The 18,049-nt window shown below is 36.4% G+C and overlaps 1 protein-coding gene across 4 annotated transcripts in view; it reads right to left on the bottom strand.

The window, feature by feature from the left end:
* Nucleotides 1–18,049, bottom strand: part of LOC150095729 (arylsulfatase J-like) — a 107,126-nt gene that overhangs the window by 69,995 nt on the left and 19,082 nt on the right. For all 4 annotated transcript variants that reach the window (XM_090410107.1, XM_090410104.1, XM_090410105.1 and 1 more), the window contains exons 5-6: nt 13,802–13,912; nt 1,792–1,917 (exon numbers count right to left, since the gene is read on the bottom strand). In XM_090410107.1, coding sequence (XP_090266233.1) covers nt 1,792–1,917; nt 13,802–13,912 — 237 coding nt within the window. The remainder of the gene's footprint in view (nt 1–1,791; nt 1,918–13,801; nt 13,913–18,049) is intronic.

Here is an 18,049-nt window from a genome sequence, read left to right as displayed (position 1 = left end):
CAATCTCCCTATGCCATATCTTCCTATGCACTCGGGCTCCCACCTGTTTTCCTGGTCCTCTTGCATTCCCATTCTCTCTTCATCTCTCATACAGTGAGAGATGAAGAGAGAATGGGAATGCAAGAGGACACATCATCAAAGAAATTTACTGATCTTTCACTTCATCTCTTATGCTCTCTTGCTTACAACACACACACACACATTGCACTTCCATCTAGCAACAGTTTCTCTAGTTCACTCACTCCAAAGCCACTCAAATTCAAGCCATCATTTCTGTATTATTCCATTCTTCTCTCAAACATATGCCATACATCTACAAACTGCACTCCCTTCTCACACAGAATCTCCAAGGTTTGGTTCCAGTTCACAAACTCTTTCATTTTTTCTTCAATCATGTGTATTTTAGTCTACAGTTCACATCTGAGAGCTGCTCAACTTTTATTCGCTTTAAAACTTTCTTACATGCTCTTCTTTTGAATATGAAATTCAATTTTATTCTGCTTAAGACTAAATGGTGATCACTTCAAATTTCAAATCCTCTGTACACTCTAATGTCCTGCACCAGAGAGAAAACATCACTATCAACAATAATATAGTCAATGAGACTTTTCTTATTCCTTTCGTCTTCTCTCCATGTGAATTTGTGCACATTTTTATGTTGGAACATAGTGTTAGTAATAACCAGTCCATGTCCTGAGCAGAAATCCAACAAGTATTTGCCATTATTATTAGCTTTGCTCTTTTCTCCAAATTTTCCCAAAATATTTTTGTATGTCTGACAATCATTTCCTACTCTGCTATTTAGATCCCCAACAAGGCCCAACTTTTCCTTTTTCATTGTATCAGTTGCTTTTTCTAAAGCCTCAAAAAATTCCTCCACTTCTACCTTAGTAGAACCTTCTGGGGGACCGATTGTCCAGTTCCCCATTCTCATATTTGCCCACATTACTCTTCTTAACACTGCCTGCCATATAAGATTAGCCTCGTATTTAGTGTTGAATACTAATGGCTACTCCTTCTTTTCCTTGATTGTCATTGCCTGAATATAACATTTTGTATTTATTGCTCAGAAAGATCTCACCAGTTTTTGCCTTTTTTGTTTCAGCCACCCCTATTATGTCGATCTGGTACTTATCCAGTTACTCAGCTAGCTCCATTTCTTTATTCAGGCTTCTTATGTTGATAGTATTGATCTTGAACTCTGGTAATGTTGAGTTGGAGTGGGGGTTTAGAATTTGTTCCAGTAGCTGACTGTTCGCCCTGGTTCCCTGGCAAAAACAATGGGGGACCCATGTTTAACCGAGCGACATCCCAGCCAGTGACATGAAATTATGTCATGTTGTACCATCATTTTTATTTTTGGTTTAAGCCAATAAGAATACAATTTGGTCGGCTAAATCCCAAATTGCCAGCCCATCCTCGTTCGTTTTGTATCCAGGTGGATACCAAACAGGGTGCACCACGAGAAGGTGAGAATTAGACATTAGGTCAGCAGTCCCAATCAGTTCTCTGCATTCCTTTAAAGGCTATGTGGAAGTTTCCTCTCAGTTATATAGCTTTGACCCTTAAGCACCCCAAAAAACAAGTTTTTTTAAACACAAATTTGTTTAGCAGCATTTAGTTATATCTCAATTTTATGTATTAGAATCACTTAACAAGTACCTCTTAATATCACATGCTTATTAAATATAACTCTGAAATTACCATTTACAATTAAATAAAATTTAAAACAAAAATTTTAAATATCTGACAACGATAATTGTTTCTCAAAGAAAGCAAGAACTTTCTTACCTGAGATGCATTATGATTACCAATCACACGAAGAGCTTGATAAGTATAAATGTCAGTGGAATATTTTCCAAGTTTATCAGTAACTAAATCAAGATTATGATGAAAATCAAGACCCCAGTTTTCATTCTATCAAAAAAAGATTTTACAGTAACATAATAAAACATCAATTTTTGTACTGATATTGTAAGAACGTTTTTGCTTAATTCATATAAAAAAAAAGTTCCAAAATAAATTGCTGCACTGCAATGTAACAATATATGAGGGGGTGGCTGAAAAGTTCTGATGAACACCTAGAACAAAAATGATATTAAAGCAATTGATATAACCACAAGAAAGAACATACTACAGCAGAGTTATGAAGATAACTTATGTTCTTTCTTGTGTATCAGTTGCTTAAATATCATTTTTGTTCTAGGTGTTTATCAGAATTTTCCAGGCCCCCCCCTTCGTATATAATTTAGCATTGTAATAATAAATATAAGTATTATATTTATGGCTATTTGCCTGTTTCTGTTTAGGAGTGTCCCAGTTTAAATGCCATTGGCTCTTTTCTCACGGATTCTTAGGTCACTGTAGATGTATATTTATCAATACATATATGTTGCATAGAGGACAAGAAATTTGCACATACCTTTTTCTGGGTGTTGTGGCTCTTCTTCTTTTGCGTTGTCCAAACAACTATGTGTGTGTGTTGGGGGGGGGGGGGGTTGGCAAGTGGGAGAATTGAAATAATAAATGGAAAAAATCCCGGTTTTTTTTTGAATAACATATATATTATAAGGGATGGACAGAGCATTTTTTATATATTTATATGAGGCGTGAAAGGGTGAAAGGGGTTGAAAACAGCAACTGATTTTTTTTGGGGGGAGAAGGAGGTTGACAGGGTGCGGTCCGTTTCGACTATTCGTGGTCGTCGTCTGAACACATGGAGGAAGTGGATGCTATGTCAGGTCGGGTAGGTGCTTCTGCTTTTGAAGTGTTTGTGTTATCGTCTATTGGTCGGGGTTGTGACATCAATTTTATGTTGTGTAGCTTCCAAAACTCAGAGATTATGTAGGGCCTGTGTACGTTGATAGAGTTCGCGTCACACTTTATGGCTATTGTTTCTGATATTCTAAGCACTGTTTCATTGTCTTGTCTGTCTACTATGATGGCCTTGTCGATCTGCAGGGTATGTTTTTGTTCAAGGGCATGGACAGCTATTTCCGTTTTTCCTGTGCTTTGTATTCGATTTTTCTTTTTGATGTTGCGTTTTTTAGTATTTAAATGTTCTGGAATAGGGATGTTACAATCGCGGAAGTGTTCTTGTAGTCTTGCCCATAAAGACCTGATGGTGGAACCTGTGTAGGTGATATCACAGTCTTTTTGGCAGGGAAATTTATAGACTACGTTGTGGTGCTCAAATATTTTTTTTTCCCCCAGATTTTTTCCCATGGGATTTTTTCCCAGAAATAATATCCATAAATATAAGTAATGTTTATTTTATAAATGAAACTGTGCAATCTGCATTTCAAAATAATTTCTAGTACAAGTAATTGATCACCCATTCTTAGAATGCGCATCTTAAGTTGGAAAAGTAATTTCTGTGTAATAATAAGAAATTCAAATTCAAAGGCCACAGCAGACAACTGATATTTTGATTATGTCCTGTGGTCATTTCAAAATGAAAATGATTATAGGACACATTAATATAGTATCTAAAGATTTTTTTAGAAAATAATATAAATTCCACCCATGAAAGGTCATAACAACTGGGTGGTAGTGAGTTCAAAGGCATAATATCATGTCCTACAGTTATCAATAAAAAGCAGTCTGCTTTCTTCATTATATTTTAACATGGCCTTACCTTATTTTCCATGTCACTTGGAAACATCATTTCTATATTTCATCAAACATTGACATGAAAGTGATACAATCAAGGCAACAAAATGTATCAACAGTGCTTTAAATTTTTGTTCCTGTTTTCTTTACTTAAACCTTTCTAACAATTTAATAAAATTGTTCTTGCCTTATATCATGAGAAGAACAGATAAGATTTAGCTCAGGAATTTTCATATATAGTTTCTTTTAGCATTCTCAATTCAAATTCATCTCCCATGGAGTAACATTTAAACAGTTCGCTCTCATGTGTGTTATCTGGAATTATGAGAAAACCAAGTGGATCTCTGCAACCTCTATGCCTCATGTTGTTGGATTATTCTTTGCAATCTTCTGATCTAAATATTTGTGCTGTTTCTTGAAATTCTTAAAATGGAGAAGAAAACATTTCTTCTCCATTCTACTTCTTATACAAAAAAAAAAAAAAAAAAGTGTGCCAAAAACTGTACAAGAGAAGCAGACATATCATTTTTTTTTTTATATATTGGCTGACTGTAGATGATATAACTAGTGGGATTGAATGTGATGGGTATAGTGTGTTCAGGAATGACAGAGAGAATAAAATGGGGGGAGGAGTATTGTTGATGATAGCTGATGAGCTCCAGCCAAGGAGAATAGAAGTTGAATTGCAGGATAGAGAAAAGAGCACATTTGAGGCCATTTGGTGTGAGATTGTGGCTAGCAGAACTAAATATACAATTGGGTGCTGCTATAGACCAGGTGATGGAAAAGATGGTGGTGACAGTATGCACAAGCAAATAGAAGAAATGGGTGGAAGGAGGGTGATTATTATGGGAGATTTCAACTATGGTCGCATTGATTGGAGTGAGGAGAGGACACACGGGAGGAAGGAACTGGATTTTATGCGGTTATTAAGGGATAACTATCTGCGACAGCATGTAATGGAAAATACTAGGGGTCAGAGAGTGCTTGACCTAGTAATTACATCTGAGGATTTGGCTGTAACAAATATGACCACATTGCCACCAATCGGTGAGAGTGATCATAGGGTCTTAACTTGGGAGGTGGCTAAAGGTGTAGAATTTTCAATTAAGACAGGGTACATGTGGAATTATCGAGCTGGAAAGTATGACAAGCTTAGGAGTTTGATTGCTTCAGTGCCATGGCATGTACAACTGCAAGGACTAGAAGTTGATAGTGCATGGGAGGTAGTTAAGAAGTGCTTGCATGAAGCAATGGCTGACTGTATACCTAGAGTCCGAATAATAAATCAAGTAGGGGTTAAATGGATGAATAACACCATTAAGCTTGAGTTGCAAAATAAGAAACAACTATGGAGGGAATTTAAGGAGAAGGGTGACCGGCAGGCACATGAACGGTATAAAGCGCAGGCCAGAAGGGTGACGAGTGTGGTAAGAAAAGCAAAAAAGGATTACGAAAGAACATTGGCCAAGCAGGCTAAAGAGAATCCTAAACAGTTTTTTAGATATGTAGCAAGTAAAAGGAAAAATGTACATGGCAGATTGATTTTAAAGAATGGCGATAGTAGGGAGGTAACTGAATCAGTTGAGATAGTTGAGTTACTGAGTGAGCACTTTGCAAAAGTATATCATCCAGGTGGTGACATTGCAGAAACGAATAAACCAGTAGATTATACGGGAATTGTGGTTAATGAAGTGGAGGTGAGTAGTCTATTGCATAACCTCAATGTCAATACATCTGCGGGATTGGATGGTATACCAGCTCGTGTTGTACGAGAAGCAGCTAAAGAATTGTCAGTACCCTTGACCATTTTGTTTAATTTGAGTCTCGGGTCTGGGTTAGTCCCGAGCGGGTGGAAAGAGGGGAAAATAGTTCCACTGCATAAAGGTGGTTCCAAGACTGCTGTTGTAAATTACCGACCGATTAGCATATCAGGAATCATTGTCAAGGTCTTAGAGAAAATAGTCAAAAGGAAAATACAAGATTGGATTGAAGAAAATGGGATACTGTATCGGGGACAGCATGGTTTTGTGAAGGGTAGGTCATGCCTCAGTAACTTGCTCACGTATTATAACACAGTGATGGCTGAACTGGATAAGGGTAATGGGTTTACGGTGATTCTACTGGACCTTGCCAAAGCCTTTGACAGGATTCCACATGGAATTCTAATCAGTAAATTGCAGCATATGGGAATGGACATAGGGTTGGTGAGATGGATAGGAGGGTGGTTGATGGAGAGATATCAGAGAGTGGTTTACGGAGAGATATCAGAGAGTGGTTTACTCGGGAGTAGAGTCCACAAGACGGCCTGTGACTAGTGGTGTGCCACAAGGATCTGTTCTTGGACCACTGCTGTTTAATTTGTTCATAAATGATATAGGAAATGATCTGAGAGGAACAGTTCATTTGTTTGCGGATGATGCGAAGTTGGGTAGGGCAATAGTGAATGCAGATGACGTCAAAATTTTGCAGGATGATTTGGATAGATTGGAGGTCTGGGCTAAGGAGAATGGATGTCAGTTTAATGTGGCAAAATGTAAGGTTATGCATTTTGGGGTGAAAAGATTGGCGGCAGTTTACTGCATTGGTGGAACCCTGCTCCAGGAAATTGATGAGGCACGAGATTTAGGAGTGTTGGTGGATAAGGAATTGAAATTTAGGGGACACATTGCAAAAGTGACCAAAACAGCTCATCAAATCACTTGGTTGCTGAAGAATACGTTGACAAGCAGGTTATTGTTCCTCTCTATCGAGCCTTGATAAGACCCCATCTAGACTACTGTGCTCAGATCTGGTCACCTAGGTTTCTTCTTGATGAGGAGGAGGTGGAGAGGATCCAGAGGCGAGTGACCAAGATGATAGCAGGTCTGTGGAATGAACCGTATGAGAACAGGTTGAGGATTTGTGGGTTGCAAAAATTGGTTGATAGGCGGAGGAGGGGAGATATGATTGAGACATTCAAATTACTGAAGGGTTTCTATAAAATTAATTCAGAAGATATTTTTGTGAACAGGGCTGGTTGTGGGAGGACTAGGGGACATCCATGGAAACTGGGCAAAAGTGTGGTTAGTAAAGGTGTTAGAGCTGGGTTCTTTACTTTTAGAGTGGTGAATGAGTGGAATGCGCTCCCTGAGTCTGTAGTGGATGCTGTGACAGTGAATGAGTTTAAGGCGAGGTATGATAGATACTGTATGAATGTCAGATAGTTGTGATGAATATGATTTGGGGCCTCCCTCGATGAGTCTAATGACTCCCTGGAGTTGCCCGTAATAATAGTAATATATGTTGCTCCCACCCATTAAGGGTTATTTGCAAACCTATAGCATATTTTGTATCATGGGTGGATTAAGGATTTTTTTTTCTATTTTTATCAATTATATTTTTTTTCTGTATTTCTCAAAACACTGCTCTAGAGACCAAACGTGGAACTTTTTCAAGCCACTCCAAGGCCTCCAAATAAGTGGGATGGTGGTCTCGTACCAGACAATGACTTTCATCTCCTACCTAAAATTGGCTTCACTGAAATTTTGTTTCTTTCTGTTTATATGAAAGCTTCAAATAGCTGCAAGCAAACCATTGAGCCCACCCAAAATGTATTTTGAAAAGGCAAAAAACAGAAACTTGCACCACGTCTAAGTGAAAGTCATGTTTTCTTGTCCTTTGCAAAGCTATTGATCATAACTTTTGTCTCACAGTGTTCTTCCCCCCTCCCAATTGGTTTGAAAATAAATTGTGCTCAACGAGAAATTATATTAAGTTTTAAAAGAGGTAAACCGTGAGTAGACATATCGGTACACAATAAATAATGGAAAAAAAACTCGCGTAGAAAGATTATTTATTAGTATAATTTTCGCCTGTGTGTCACAGGCATCTTCAGTACATTAAGCTCAAAATTAAACACTAACTGACAATTCCAAAAAGCACCATCCAAGTAGCTGGTGTAAGATAACTAAAAAGGTTAATTACGTTCCTAAAAAAAAAAAAAATAAATAAAAAAAATAAAAAATAAAAAATTAATACAATAAAAAGTTAGGAAAGATTAGCTTATTTGTAAAGTACTATCTCCCCTAAAGGGGATAGACGTAAGCCGTCGGATCTGTTTAAGTTAGGAGAATGAAGTAGAGTTTAACATGTTTCTTTATAAAGGCGTTCCATGAGAAACTGACTTTTATTTCTCCCAAACCTACACATTTGTTCAGATATGTCGATGACATTTTTGCTGTATGGAATGGCTCTTCTGATGAACTTCAACAATTTCTCACTAAGTTAAACGCATTTCATTCTAGGATCTAGTGTACCCTAGAAGTAGAATCAAATAAGCAGTTAGCCTTTTTAGATCTTCTAATTCTTCGCCAACCAGATGGTAACCTACATTTCTCAGTTTATAGAAAGAAGACTCATACAGGCCATTATATCCATGCAGAATCTCATCACCATCCCAGTCAAAAGGCAGGAACTATTAAAACACTGGTTCATCGGGCCCACTCCTTTTGTTCTACAGACGATCTTTTACAGAAAGAACTACAATACATAACTTCTTCCTTTCTATCTAATGGTTATAAGAATTGCTTCATTAAAAGAACTTTGAGTAGTTTTAATATGTCTTCCTCTTCAAACACAGAGGAAATAACGCGCATTACTATCCCTTATGTACAAGGCAATAGTGAACGTACAGCAAAAGTTTTAAAACCACTGAATATTTTTGTTGCCTTTCGACCGTTTAGAAAAACCTCCACCTTTCTCACTTCTCCTAAGGACAAGCTTCCACATCTTAATCATCCAGGTGTCTACCAGATTCCATGCTCTTGTGGATTATCTTATTTCGGACAAACGGGAAGATCCGCCTCTATTCGGCTAGAAGAACACCAATCTTATATTGAATACTTTAAACCTGAAAAGTCTGGACTTTCTGAACATGCCATCTTCATTAGACACAGAATTCATTGGAGAAAGACAAGAGTTCTTCACAAAAGTCAGTTTCTCATGGAATGCCTTTATAAAGAAACATGTGAAACTCTACTTCATTCTCCTAACTTAAACAGATCCGACGGCTTACGTCTATCCCCTTTATGAGAGATAGTACTTTACAAATCAGCTAATCTTTCCTAACTTTTTATTCTATTATTATTATTATTATTATTTTTTTTATTTTATTTTTTTTTTTTTTATTTTTTTTTTAGGAAAGTTACTGACCTTTTTTAGTTATCTTACACCAGCTACTTAGGTGGCGCTTTTTGGAATTGTCAGTTAGTGTTTAATTTTGAGCTTAATGTACTGAAGATGCCTGTGACACACAGGCAAAAATTATACTAATAAATTATCTTTCTACGTGAGTTTTTTCCGTTATTTATTGTGTACCAAGAAATTATATTCTTGTTCATTCTTTTATCCAAGGGTAAGTAAACAAAGTTTACATATCAAGTATCTCCATAATTAGGCTACTTAAAAATTTTCAACTATCTCTGATCCAGAGTATTTTAATAATAAGGTGAGACACCTTTTTGCTATTTGCTATATGAGAAATATATGACTTCTGCATTAATTCAACCACCTTGGCATCTTCCCAGGTATGGCTCCTACTGATGAGACTTAGTAAAGTTTGAAACCAGTTTGGATAGTGATCAATCCCTTAACATATAGTATTATGCAATTCTAAAAGAATTGTGTGTTGCACAATGGGATGTTAAGGCAATTGATGTTAAGTCATCAGCCTATATATATATATACAAGTAGCCTAGATATGAAGATACTTCATGTGCAAACTTTCTTTGCTTACACTTGGATAAAGGATTAAACAAGGATATAATTTCTTGGCAAGTAAAATTTAGACTTCGATGGCTCCACTCTATCATCTACCCCCCCCCCTCTCCACTCCAAATCTTCGGGCTTCTTATCCTTACTTTTCCTCCTATTCTGGCATAAATTAACTAGTAAATGTCCTCCTACTATTCCAAACACATAATGTTTAATGCCCCTTTTTTCTTTTTCTCAGAAAGAGATCGGAAGAATCATGTCCAAACTGGATACCAAAAACTAGTTCTCAAATTGTACCCAAGCAGTGCTGTTCTACTTTCTACCCGACTCCTACCTGCTACAGCTGCAAGCTGTCTCCTGAGCTTCTGATAATCACCAGCCTTGTAGTTCCACATATAACCTTTCCTCAAAGAAGTCCTCACATGGCTGGCAACCACCCAGGTAATCACCTCATGGTCACTCTCACCATGTAGAAGAAGATTTGATTCTTCATTTATAATGACATCCTCTGATGAGATGATCAAATCCAAGACCCTAAAATCCCCACATGCCTTCTGTTACATACTGTCTGAGGTAGCTGTCTCTTAAAATCTCAAGAAATTGAGTTTCTTTACTTCCAGTTGCTATCTCGTCATCTCAATCTGCATTGCCATAATTAAAATCACACAATGTATACCCTTTTCCTATTTGCTTTGCTAATACATTTCATGGTCTCTACTATCCACTTTACCAGGTCTACAGCAACATCCAACTAAATATTTCATTCTATTCACCTCTATCTCACATCACACCGCCTCAAAACCACTACCATTATTTCGCCCTTGTATCTCTACCTTGTATGGATATAACTCTTTTTCTATCATCATAGCATTCCACCTCCATTTTTACCCTTTCTATCTTCACAACATACATCATACCCTTCCATCTCTACTCCTGTCAGGATGTCATCCTCATCCAACCATGTCTCACTTACGCCAACAATTTTTTGTGAATGAACTCAATACAACCATTTCATTTCCTTTGTTTCCTGATACTTCTAGTATTTGTATACAAACATAACAGCTCATTCCTAGATCCATAACAAGTTTCACTGATACTACTTATTAGATGTGCCTTCTGCATACATTCCTTAAGTCATTTCTATTTCTCCTTATCCATCTCGGAACTTTCTTCAAATCCACCGGTTCTCCCTACATCACATTCTCTTGTATATACACACACATTCACTTCCTCTTTGAGCATCAACTTTTCTCACGTTGTGTTCCCCTGTCCACCCCAAGTCTCCCTCTTTTGTCATGCACACTTGTCCTCATTTTCTACACTCATGCTATCAGCTTCATTCATAAGCACCACTTCAATCTCATCTCTCTTTCACATAAATTCTTATGTCAGATTCATTCTCTGCACTCATTACTCCCCCTTCCAACAGCACTCTCCAAATGACTCACACCAAATCCATTCAGATACAGTCTATTGCTTTAATAGAGTTCAACCTCATTCCACACATTAACAAACTGCACAAATTTCAGCCTCTTCACACATTTCTGCTAACAAATCATTCATAATCCTTGCTCTCCACCTTTTCTTCTCACTGTCATACCTGTGCAATACATTGATTACTTTTCCTATCATAGTATTAACTTTTATCTTCCTCAATAACTTCCTGATATCCATTCTTACATTCTCTTTCCTCCCAGTCAAGTCATTTGTTCTTACTACCACTACACGTGTCTCTTTTGCTCGCTTACTCCTCATAACAATGCATCAAACATGCTATTCATTTTACCTCCTAGAAAACAAACCTTGTGCATCTTCTCATTTAACACACCTCTAATAATCAAATTTTCCCATACAAATCCACTTGCAAGTCTTCTGTTACCTCTTTTATACCAACATCATTCATTCTTGTCTTCTTCAATCTTCCATACATATTTACAATTCTCTTCATTTCACCCTGCACCTGCTTCATCTCTTGCCTCATCTTCACCAACTCAGCTTTCAAATCTTGCATCTCTTTTTTTTGGTATCATTCACTATTGCCATCTTATCATCAGTCACACAAACTTGTTTGCTCTCAACTACACTTACAGCATCTTACCATTAATTGCACTCTGTTCTTAAATATCATTATTGCAAGCTTTAAAATTAATCACACTCTTTTCCTCACTGTCACTTCCCCACATACATTCACATAATCTTCCTCAACTACCTTTTCAGTTATGACATTATGTTCCTTACTCATATTTAAACAAGCCTCATGGTCCATTATAATATTGCACTTCCAACATACACACTTACTCTTTCCTCTTATTTAGCCTCTCGACATAGATATCTTCTCATGCATGCATACTACATTCACAACATCATACAATTTTTAAAAAATCCACGGCATTCATTTTACTTGTCTTTCATGCTGCTCTATGAAATTATCTACCTTTTATCACCATATTGTATCAGAGAATTTCCCCAGCCCAACCTGAACTGGTTCTATTTCCTGCCAAAGAAGATTGGAATGACAGTGTGATAAAAATGAAACCTGTTTTTAAATTGCTTTAGCTAAATCCTTTATTAATGAAGAGAAAAAGAGATACATATATAGCAATGTTTTTTTATTTCATAAGAGTGAGGGGAAGAAAGTAAGAGAACCAGATTTTTCCAATATTAAGAAATAGAGTCAGGAAGATTCAAGTGAATATAAATCTACTAATTCGGTTTTTGAAACTTTCAACGTTGTAAGAGCAGAACTACAATCTTCAAAAATTTCAATAATATTTCACTCAGGCTTGGCCAACTGGTCAAATCTGAGTGACACACATTATTGAAACATGATCTGCTGTCTGTTATTGACAATTACTGAAGCTACAATTTTTTTTCCAGTAAAAATTTTGTGCGTGCAAGTGAGTGAGAATATTCATATAATTTTTTACAGTGTGAATTTACAAGCAAAGTGTTACAGCCAAAGTATAAACAAATAATCATCTTATGCTAGCTGAGAATCAAATGATATTTCAGAAACTCTATGCATAAGTAAATGGAAACCTTCATTTAATTTCCAGGTTTGAGATCATGTTTCTCAACAATAAAGCAGGTGTATTAAAATAAACCTGAAAATAAATCCAACAATATAATTGAATTTACTAAAATAAAAAGCCAAAAGGCTTCAGTTCAGTGATGCAAAATTATATAAATCAAGTGAATATTAAATCCAACATTATTTCAAAGCCGAATGCAGAAACTTTCATAGTGTCGACATTCTGAACCGAAGCCTTTATTTTAGTAAATACTTTATGCACTGACCAGAATTCACTTAAGAAAGATACACCTTTCGGACACTTTGAGTTCTTTAGTACTGAACAAGGGTCTTTGCTCTCTTAAGGTTTCTGCCTGGTCTCTGAGTAAAACCAACCAGTTCGAAACAGCTGTCAGGCCAGTGAAATCTTATCAAAACAGACCAATAGAAGGCGAATATATAGCCTCCGTGAGTACAAAAATAACCAAATTCTCAATAGGCCTCTGACACACCTTTAGATAAACAAGATTTTAAAAATGCAATTACATTACCTTACATAAAGAATGTTTGACAAAGTTGTAATATTGTTTCATGATTACAACACTTAAGCAGCTGTTTTTGCTAATGCATAAGTTCCTGAGGTTCCTATATTTACCAAAACCTCCACATCCTCCCATGAAAAAAAACCAAGAGTTGACAAAATTCATTGCTGTGGTGGCATCTGCTATGTAGGCCAGATGGGATGATTAGCAGAGATATGCATATCTGAACACATAAAAGAAGTTGAGAAAAAAGACAGTGCAAATCAGGATTAGCCCATCCACACAACAAACACAGGTCACCAAGTAGTTTGGAAAGAAACAGAAATGACATATATTAATCATAACTGTTTTACAATAAAGTTTAAAGAAGCCTCAGAAATATTCCAGCTCCAGTGAAATGTAATAAAAACCAAAGTTTAATCCTGCACCAAGTTTTGTCTGCTTTCATCAAAAATCTAACTGCAGACCTGGGAATGTGTCATGCCACAAAATGTGACAGAAACAACTAGTATTGTTCCAATGCATGCATATTAATTAATACAATGTGTTTTTCTGGTCATTTTGTTATATGTACTAGTTTTGATGTTCTGATAACATCTGCTACATGTAACTAATTTTTTCTAGTATTTTTTTATACAAGTTTTGTACCACTGAATATGTAAGCCTGATGAATTATGAAACTTATTATGTTAGAGTGTTTATTTTAATAAACCTGTTTTTCGTTTATACAAATGTGATCTCAATATTGGAAATTAAATGAAGATTTGCTACCACAGAAATATTTATGTTCATCTAAACATGAGTCTGCTATATTTTAATTTAAACCAGATAATGTATTAAAATTGTACTTTGCTATACATTAAAAAAAATTTGCATTACTTACAAGAACTAAAGTGTGGTCATAATAATCTTCTCTACCACACCAGTATCCAAAATGAGAATCAAAACCTCTATATGATGGTGTATATTCTTTACGGAAAAAACCAAGATGCCACTGCAAAATAGTATTAAAATAAAACAGTTATTCAACATGGCAATGTCGAATAATTAAAGTTGCATTTCAATGTTACATCACCATCATCATCATCATCAAATTCCTGCCATGTACCCTCAAGGGGTGTACAGGATATGACAGTACTACATGAAAAAATTACATCATTACTAACTTCCTATCTACAATTTTCCTCCAAATCAGTCTGGCACTTGTCAAGACTCCAACATTATCAGATCTTATATTTCTATCGGCTAAAGCACTTTGTACCGTATCAATCCACCTATATCTTGGTCTTCCTCTGGGTCGTTTTCCTGCCAACCTGGCAGAGAACACTTGTTTTGCTAATCTTTCCTCTCCCATTCTATTTAAGTGACCATACCATCTGAGATTAGCTCTGCTAATGCATTCCTGGATGCTGACAATGTCAAGTTCTTTCCTAATATCTTCATTTTTAATATGATATTGCCATTGATGCCATCTGTTCACGCCTCTAATCTTTCTCAGGACTCTCATATCTACGGTCTCTAGTCTTTGGTCAAGTGTTTTACTTCTGACTCAGCTCTCAGATCCATAACTTAAAATTGATTTGAACACAGTCTTGTATACAGCTAATTTAGTGTTCCGACTAATTTCTTTCTTATTCCATATGAATTTATTCAATTGACTTCCCACCATACCAGCTTTGCTGATTCTGTTGTCTATTTCTATATTTAGTTTACCATCTTCAGTAAAAATTGTGCCTAAGTAGCTGAAATGTTTTACTTGTTCCACAGGTTCTCCATTCACAACACAGTTGACATTTTCAATGATTCTGCCTATTTTCATTGTCTTTGTCTTTTTATTGCTGACCTTCATACCATATCTATTACAACAGCTATTCAATTTAGTCAGAGAATCTTGCAGACTTGTAGCGGATTTATTTAGAAGTATAACATCATCCGCATAAAGCAAAGAGCTGACATTAACATCTCCAATTTTGATATCAGGTTTAATACCACATTCCTTCATAATGTGATGCATATAGATAATGAATAACAGAGGGGATAATGTACATCCTTGTCTCACACCAGATTTAACATTAAACCATCTTCCTGTACTTCCTTCAATTCTAACTGCTACTTCACAACTCAAATAAAGACTAAGTATTGCTTGATATAATGCCCCATTGACACCATATAACTGCAGCGTATTGAATAGCTTCTCTCTTGGCACCTTGTCATATGCCTTTTCCAAACCGACAAAACTTAAATACAGATCTTTGTTATATTCCCATGCTTTCTCGACTATTTGTCGTAAAGTGAAGATCTGATCCTGACAGCCTCTATTTGGCCTGAATCCAGCTTATTCTTCACCAAGCTTTTCTTCCACAATTCTTCTCAACCGTTTCTCAAGTATACTTGCATAGATCTTGCCAGGAACACTCAGTAGGGAAATACCTCTGTAATTCTCACATTCAGTTTTATTTCCCTTTTTATATATGGGTACTATGAGAGCTCTACTCCAGTCATTGGGAATTCGTCCCTCTGTCCAGGCTTTCTGAACTATGCAGTGCAGCCACTGTAAGACTCTTATACCACCATACTTCAGCATTTCTGGTCGAATATTATCTATTCCTGCTGCCTTTCCACATTTCAAGCCTTTGATGGCTTTTTCTACTTCAAGTATGGATATGTATTCCTGACTGCATGCCTGGTCAGTGTTTTTTATCACTGTGCTGTCATCACTGCTTGTTTCATTTAGCAGTTTTTCAAAGTAATTACTCCATACTTCAAGGACATCTTTTTCTCCTGTTTTCATGTCACCTTTATCATCTCTAACTCCTTTTACAGCACTCTTTCCTCCATTCCTAAGCTTCTTCAACAACCTCCAGAATATTTTGCCACCTTCTTGATATTTATTTTCTATATTCTTGCCAAAGTCCTCCCATGACTTTTGTTTAGCTAGTTTTACACACTGTTTAGCTTTCTTACATTTGTCTCTGTATTCTGTAAGAGTAAAAGCTGACTTATTTGCCAGGAACTTTTGATATGCTTTCTTCTTTTCCTTCACTGCCTCTTTAACTTCCTGTGTCCACCAGGGAGTTCTGATTTTTTTATCCTTGCACACAACCTCACCACATGCCTCTCTGGCAGAATCAATCAATGTTTCCTTCAGAGTTTGCCACTGAATCTCCAAGGTTTGATTCCTGTTCTCAAACTCTTTCATTTTCTTTTCAATAATATTTCTGTATTTTAGTCTACAGTTCACATCTGAGAGCTGCTCAACTTTTATTCGCTTTAAAACTTTCTTACATGTCATTCTTTTCAATATGAAATTCAATTTTATCCTGCTCAAGACTAAATAGTGATCACTTCCAATTTCAAATCCTCTGTACACTCTGGTGTCCTGCACCAGGGAGAAAACATCACTATCAACAATAACATAGTCAATGAGACTTTTCTTATTCCTAGCCTCTTCTCTCCATGTGAATTTGTGCACATTTTTATGTTGGAACATGGTGTTAGTAATAACCAGTCCATGTCCTGAGCAGAAATCCAACAGATATTTGCCATTATTATTAGCTTTGCTCTTTTCTCCAAATTTTCCCAAAATATTTTTGTATGTCTCACAATCATTTCCTACTCTACTATTTAGATCCCCAACAAGGACCAACTTTTCCTTTTGCATTGTGTCAGTTGCTTTTTCTAAAGCCTCAAAAAATTCCTCCACTTCTACCTTAGTAGAGCCTTCTGTGGGACCATAGGCACAAATAAGTCTCATTGTCCAGTTCCCCATTCTCATATTTGCCCACATTACTCTACTTGAGACTGACTGCCAATCAAGAAGATTAGCCTCGTATTTTGTGTTGAATACTATGGCTACTCCTTCTTTTCCTTGATTGTCATTGCCTGAATATAACATTTTGTATTTATTGCTCAGAAAGATCTCACCAGTTTTGGTCTTTTTTGTTTCAGTCACCCCTATTATGTCGATCTGGTACTTATCTAATTCCTCAGCTAGCTCCATTTCTTTGCCATTCAGGCTTCTTACGTTGATAGTACCGATCTTTAACTCTGGTGATGTTGAGTTGGGGTTTGTTTTCAGATTTGTTCCAGTAGCTGACTTTTTGCTGTTCGCCCTGGTTCCCTGGCGAAAACAACGGGAGCCTTGTTTAACCGGGCGACGCCCCAGCCGGCATGAAATTTTGTCATGTTGTACCATCATTTTTTATTTTGGTTTAACCAATAAGAATACAATTTGGTCGGCTAAATCCCAAATTGCCAGCCCATCCTCATTCGTTCAGTATCAAAGCAGATACCCAACAGGGTGCACCACGAGAAGGTGAGGATTGGACATTAGGTCAGAAGCCCTGGTCGGTTCTCCGCATTCCTTTAAAGGATATGTGGAGGTCTCCTCTCAGTTATACAGCTTTGACCCTTAAGCACCCCTTTCAATGTTACTTGAGGTATTTTTAATGGTAATTCTATCTGTAATTTAAATTTCACCACTAGGGTGAGCAGCTTTATTTAACACTGAAATTATACTCTGTAAATTCAACACAGTTTTGCCTATTGCCTCCAGCTCTCAGTTAATGTCAAGTTCAAGAAACTTATCTAAAATCTTCTGCATTTTCTGATAAGTGACATGTGTCTGGATGAAAGTAGGCCATATGTTAACTAAAATTATATGAAAACATTGAAATTAAGTAACAATTAATATTAAAATGTTTGACTAAAATTTGGGTCAAAAATGGATAGGAAGCCAAATCGAGAGAACACCAAAAGGTTATTCAAAAGATCTAAAGGAATGGGTGAGAAGAAATAAGAATACATGATTAGTGTCACATGGGAGAGTATTATGGAGATCTCATAATGATGGAAATGTTGAAGAAACTTTAAGACTAATTTATAAGAAGCGTAAGAAAAAACAAATACAGTAGATCTCAAAGTTTGTTCGGTTGCTCAGTGTATTGTAAGTGTAAACTCCAAGGGGAATTAATGAAGGGATAACATCAGTTAGTAGATCATTAAATCTAAGAGTTGATTTAATAAAGGAAAAACAGTATAATTCAACAAATCTGTAGCTTAGAATCATAGAAATAGCATTAGAATTGTCTTGTCAGGTATCCTCTCCCTCCAGGAGATCAACTACCATGTG

This window comes from Typopeltis vanoorti, chromosome 20 (genome assembly GCF_054136105.1).
Source record: "Typopeltis vanoorti isolate ZY-2024b chromosome 20, IOZ_Tvanoo_1.0, whole genome shotgun sequence".
Lineage (NCBI taxonomy): Eukaryota > Metazoa > Arthropoda > Arachnida > Uropygi > Thelyphonidae > Typopeltis > Typopeltis vanoorti.
Note: the sequence above shows the minus strand (reverse complement) of the source record. Positions and strands in the feature narration are given on the sequence as shown.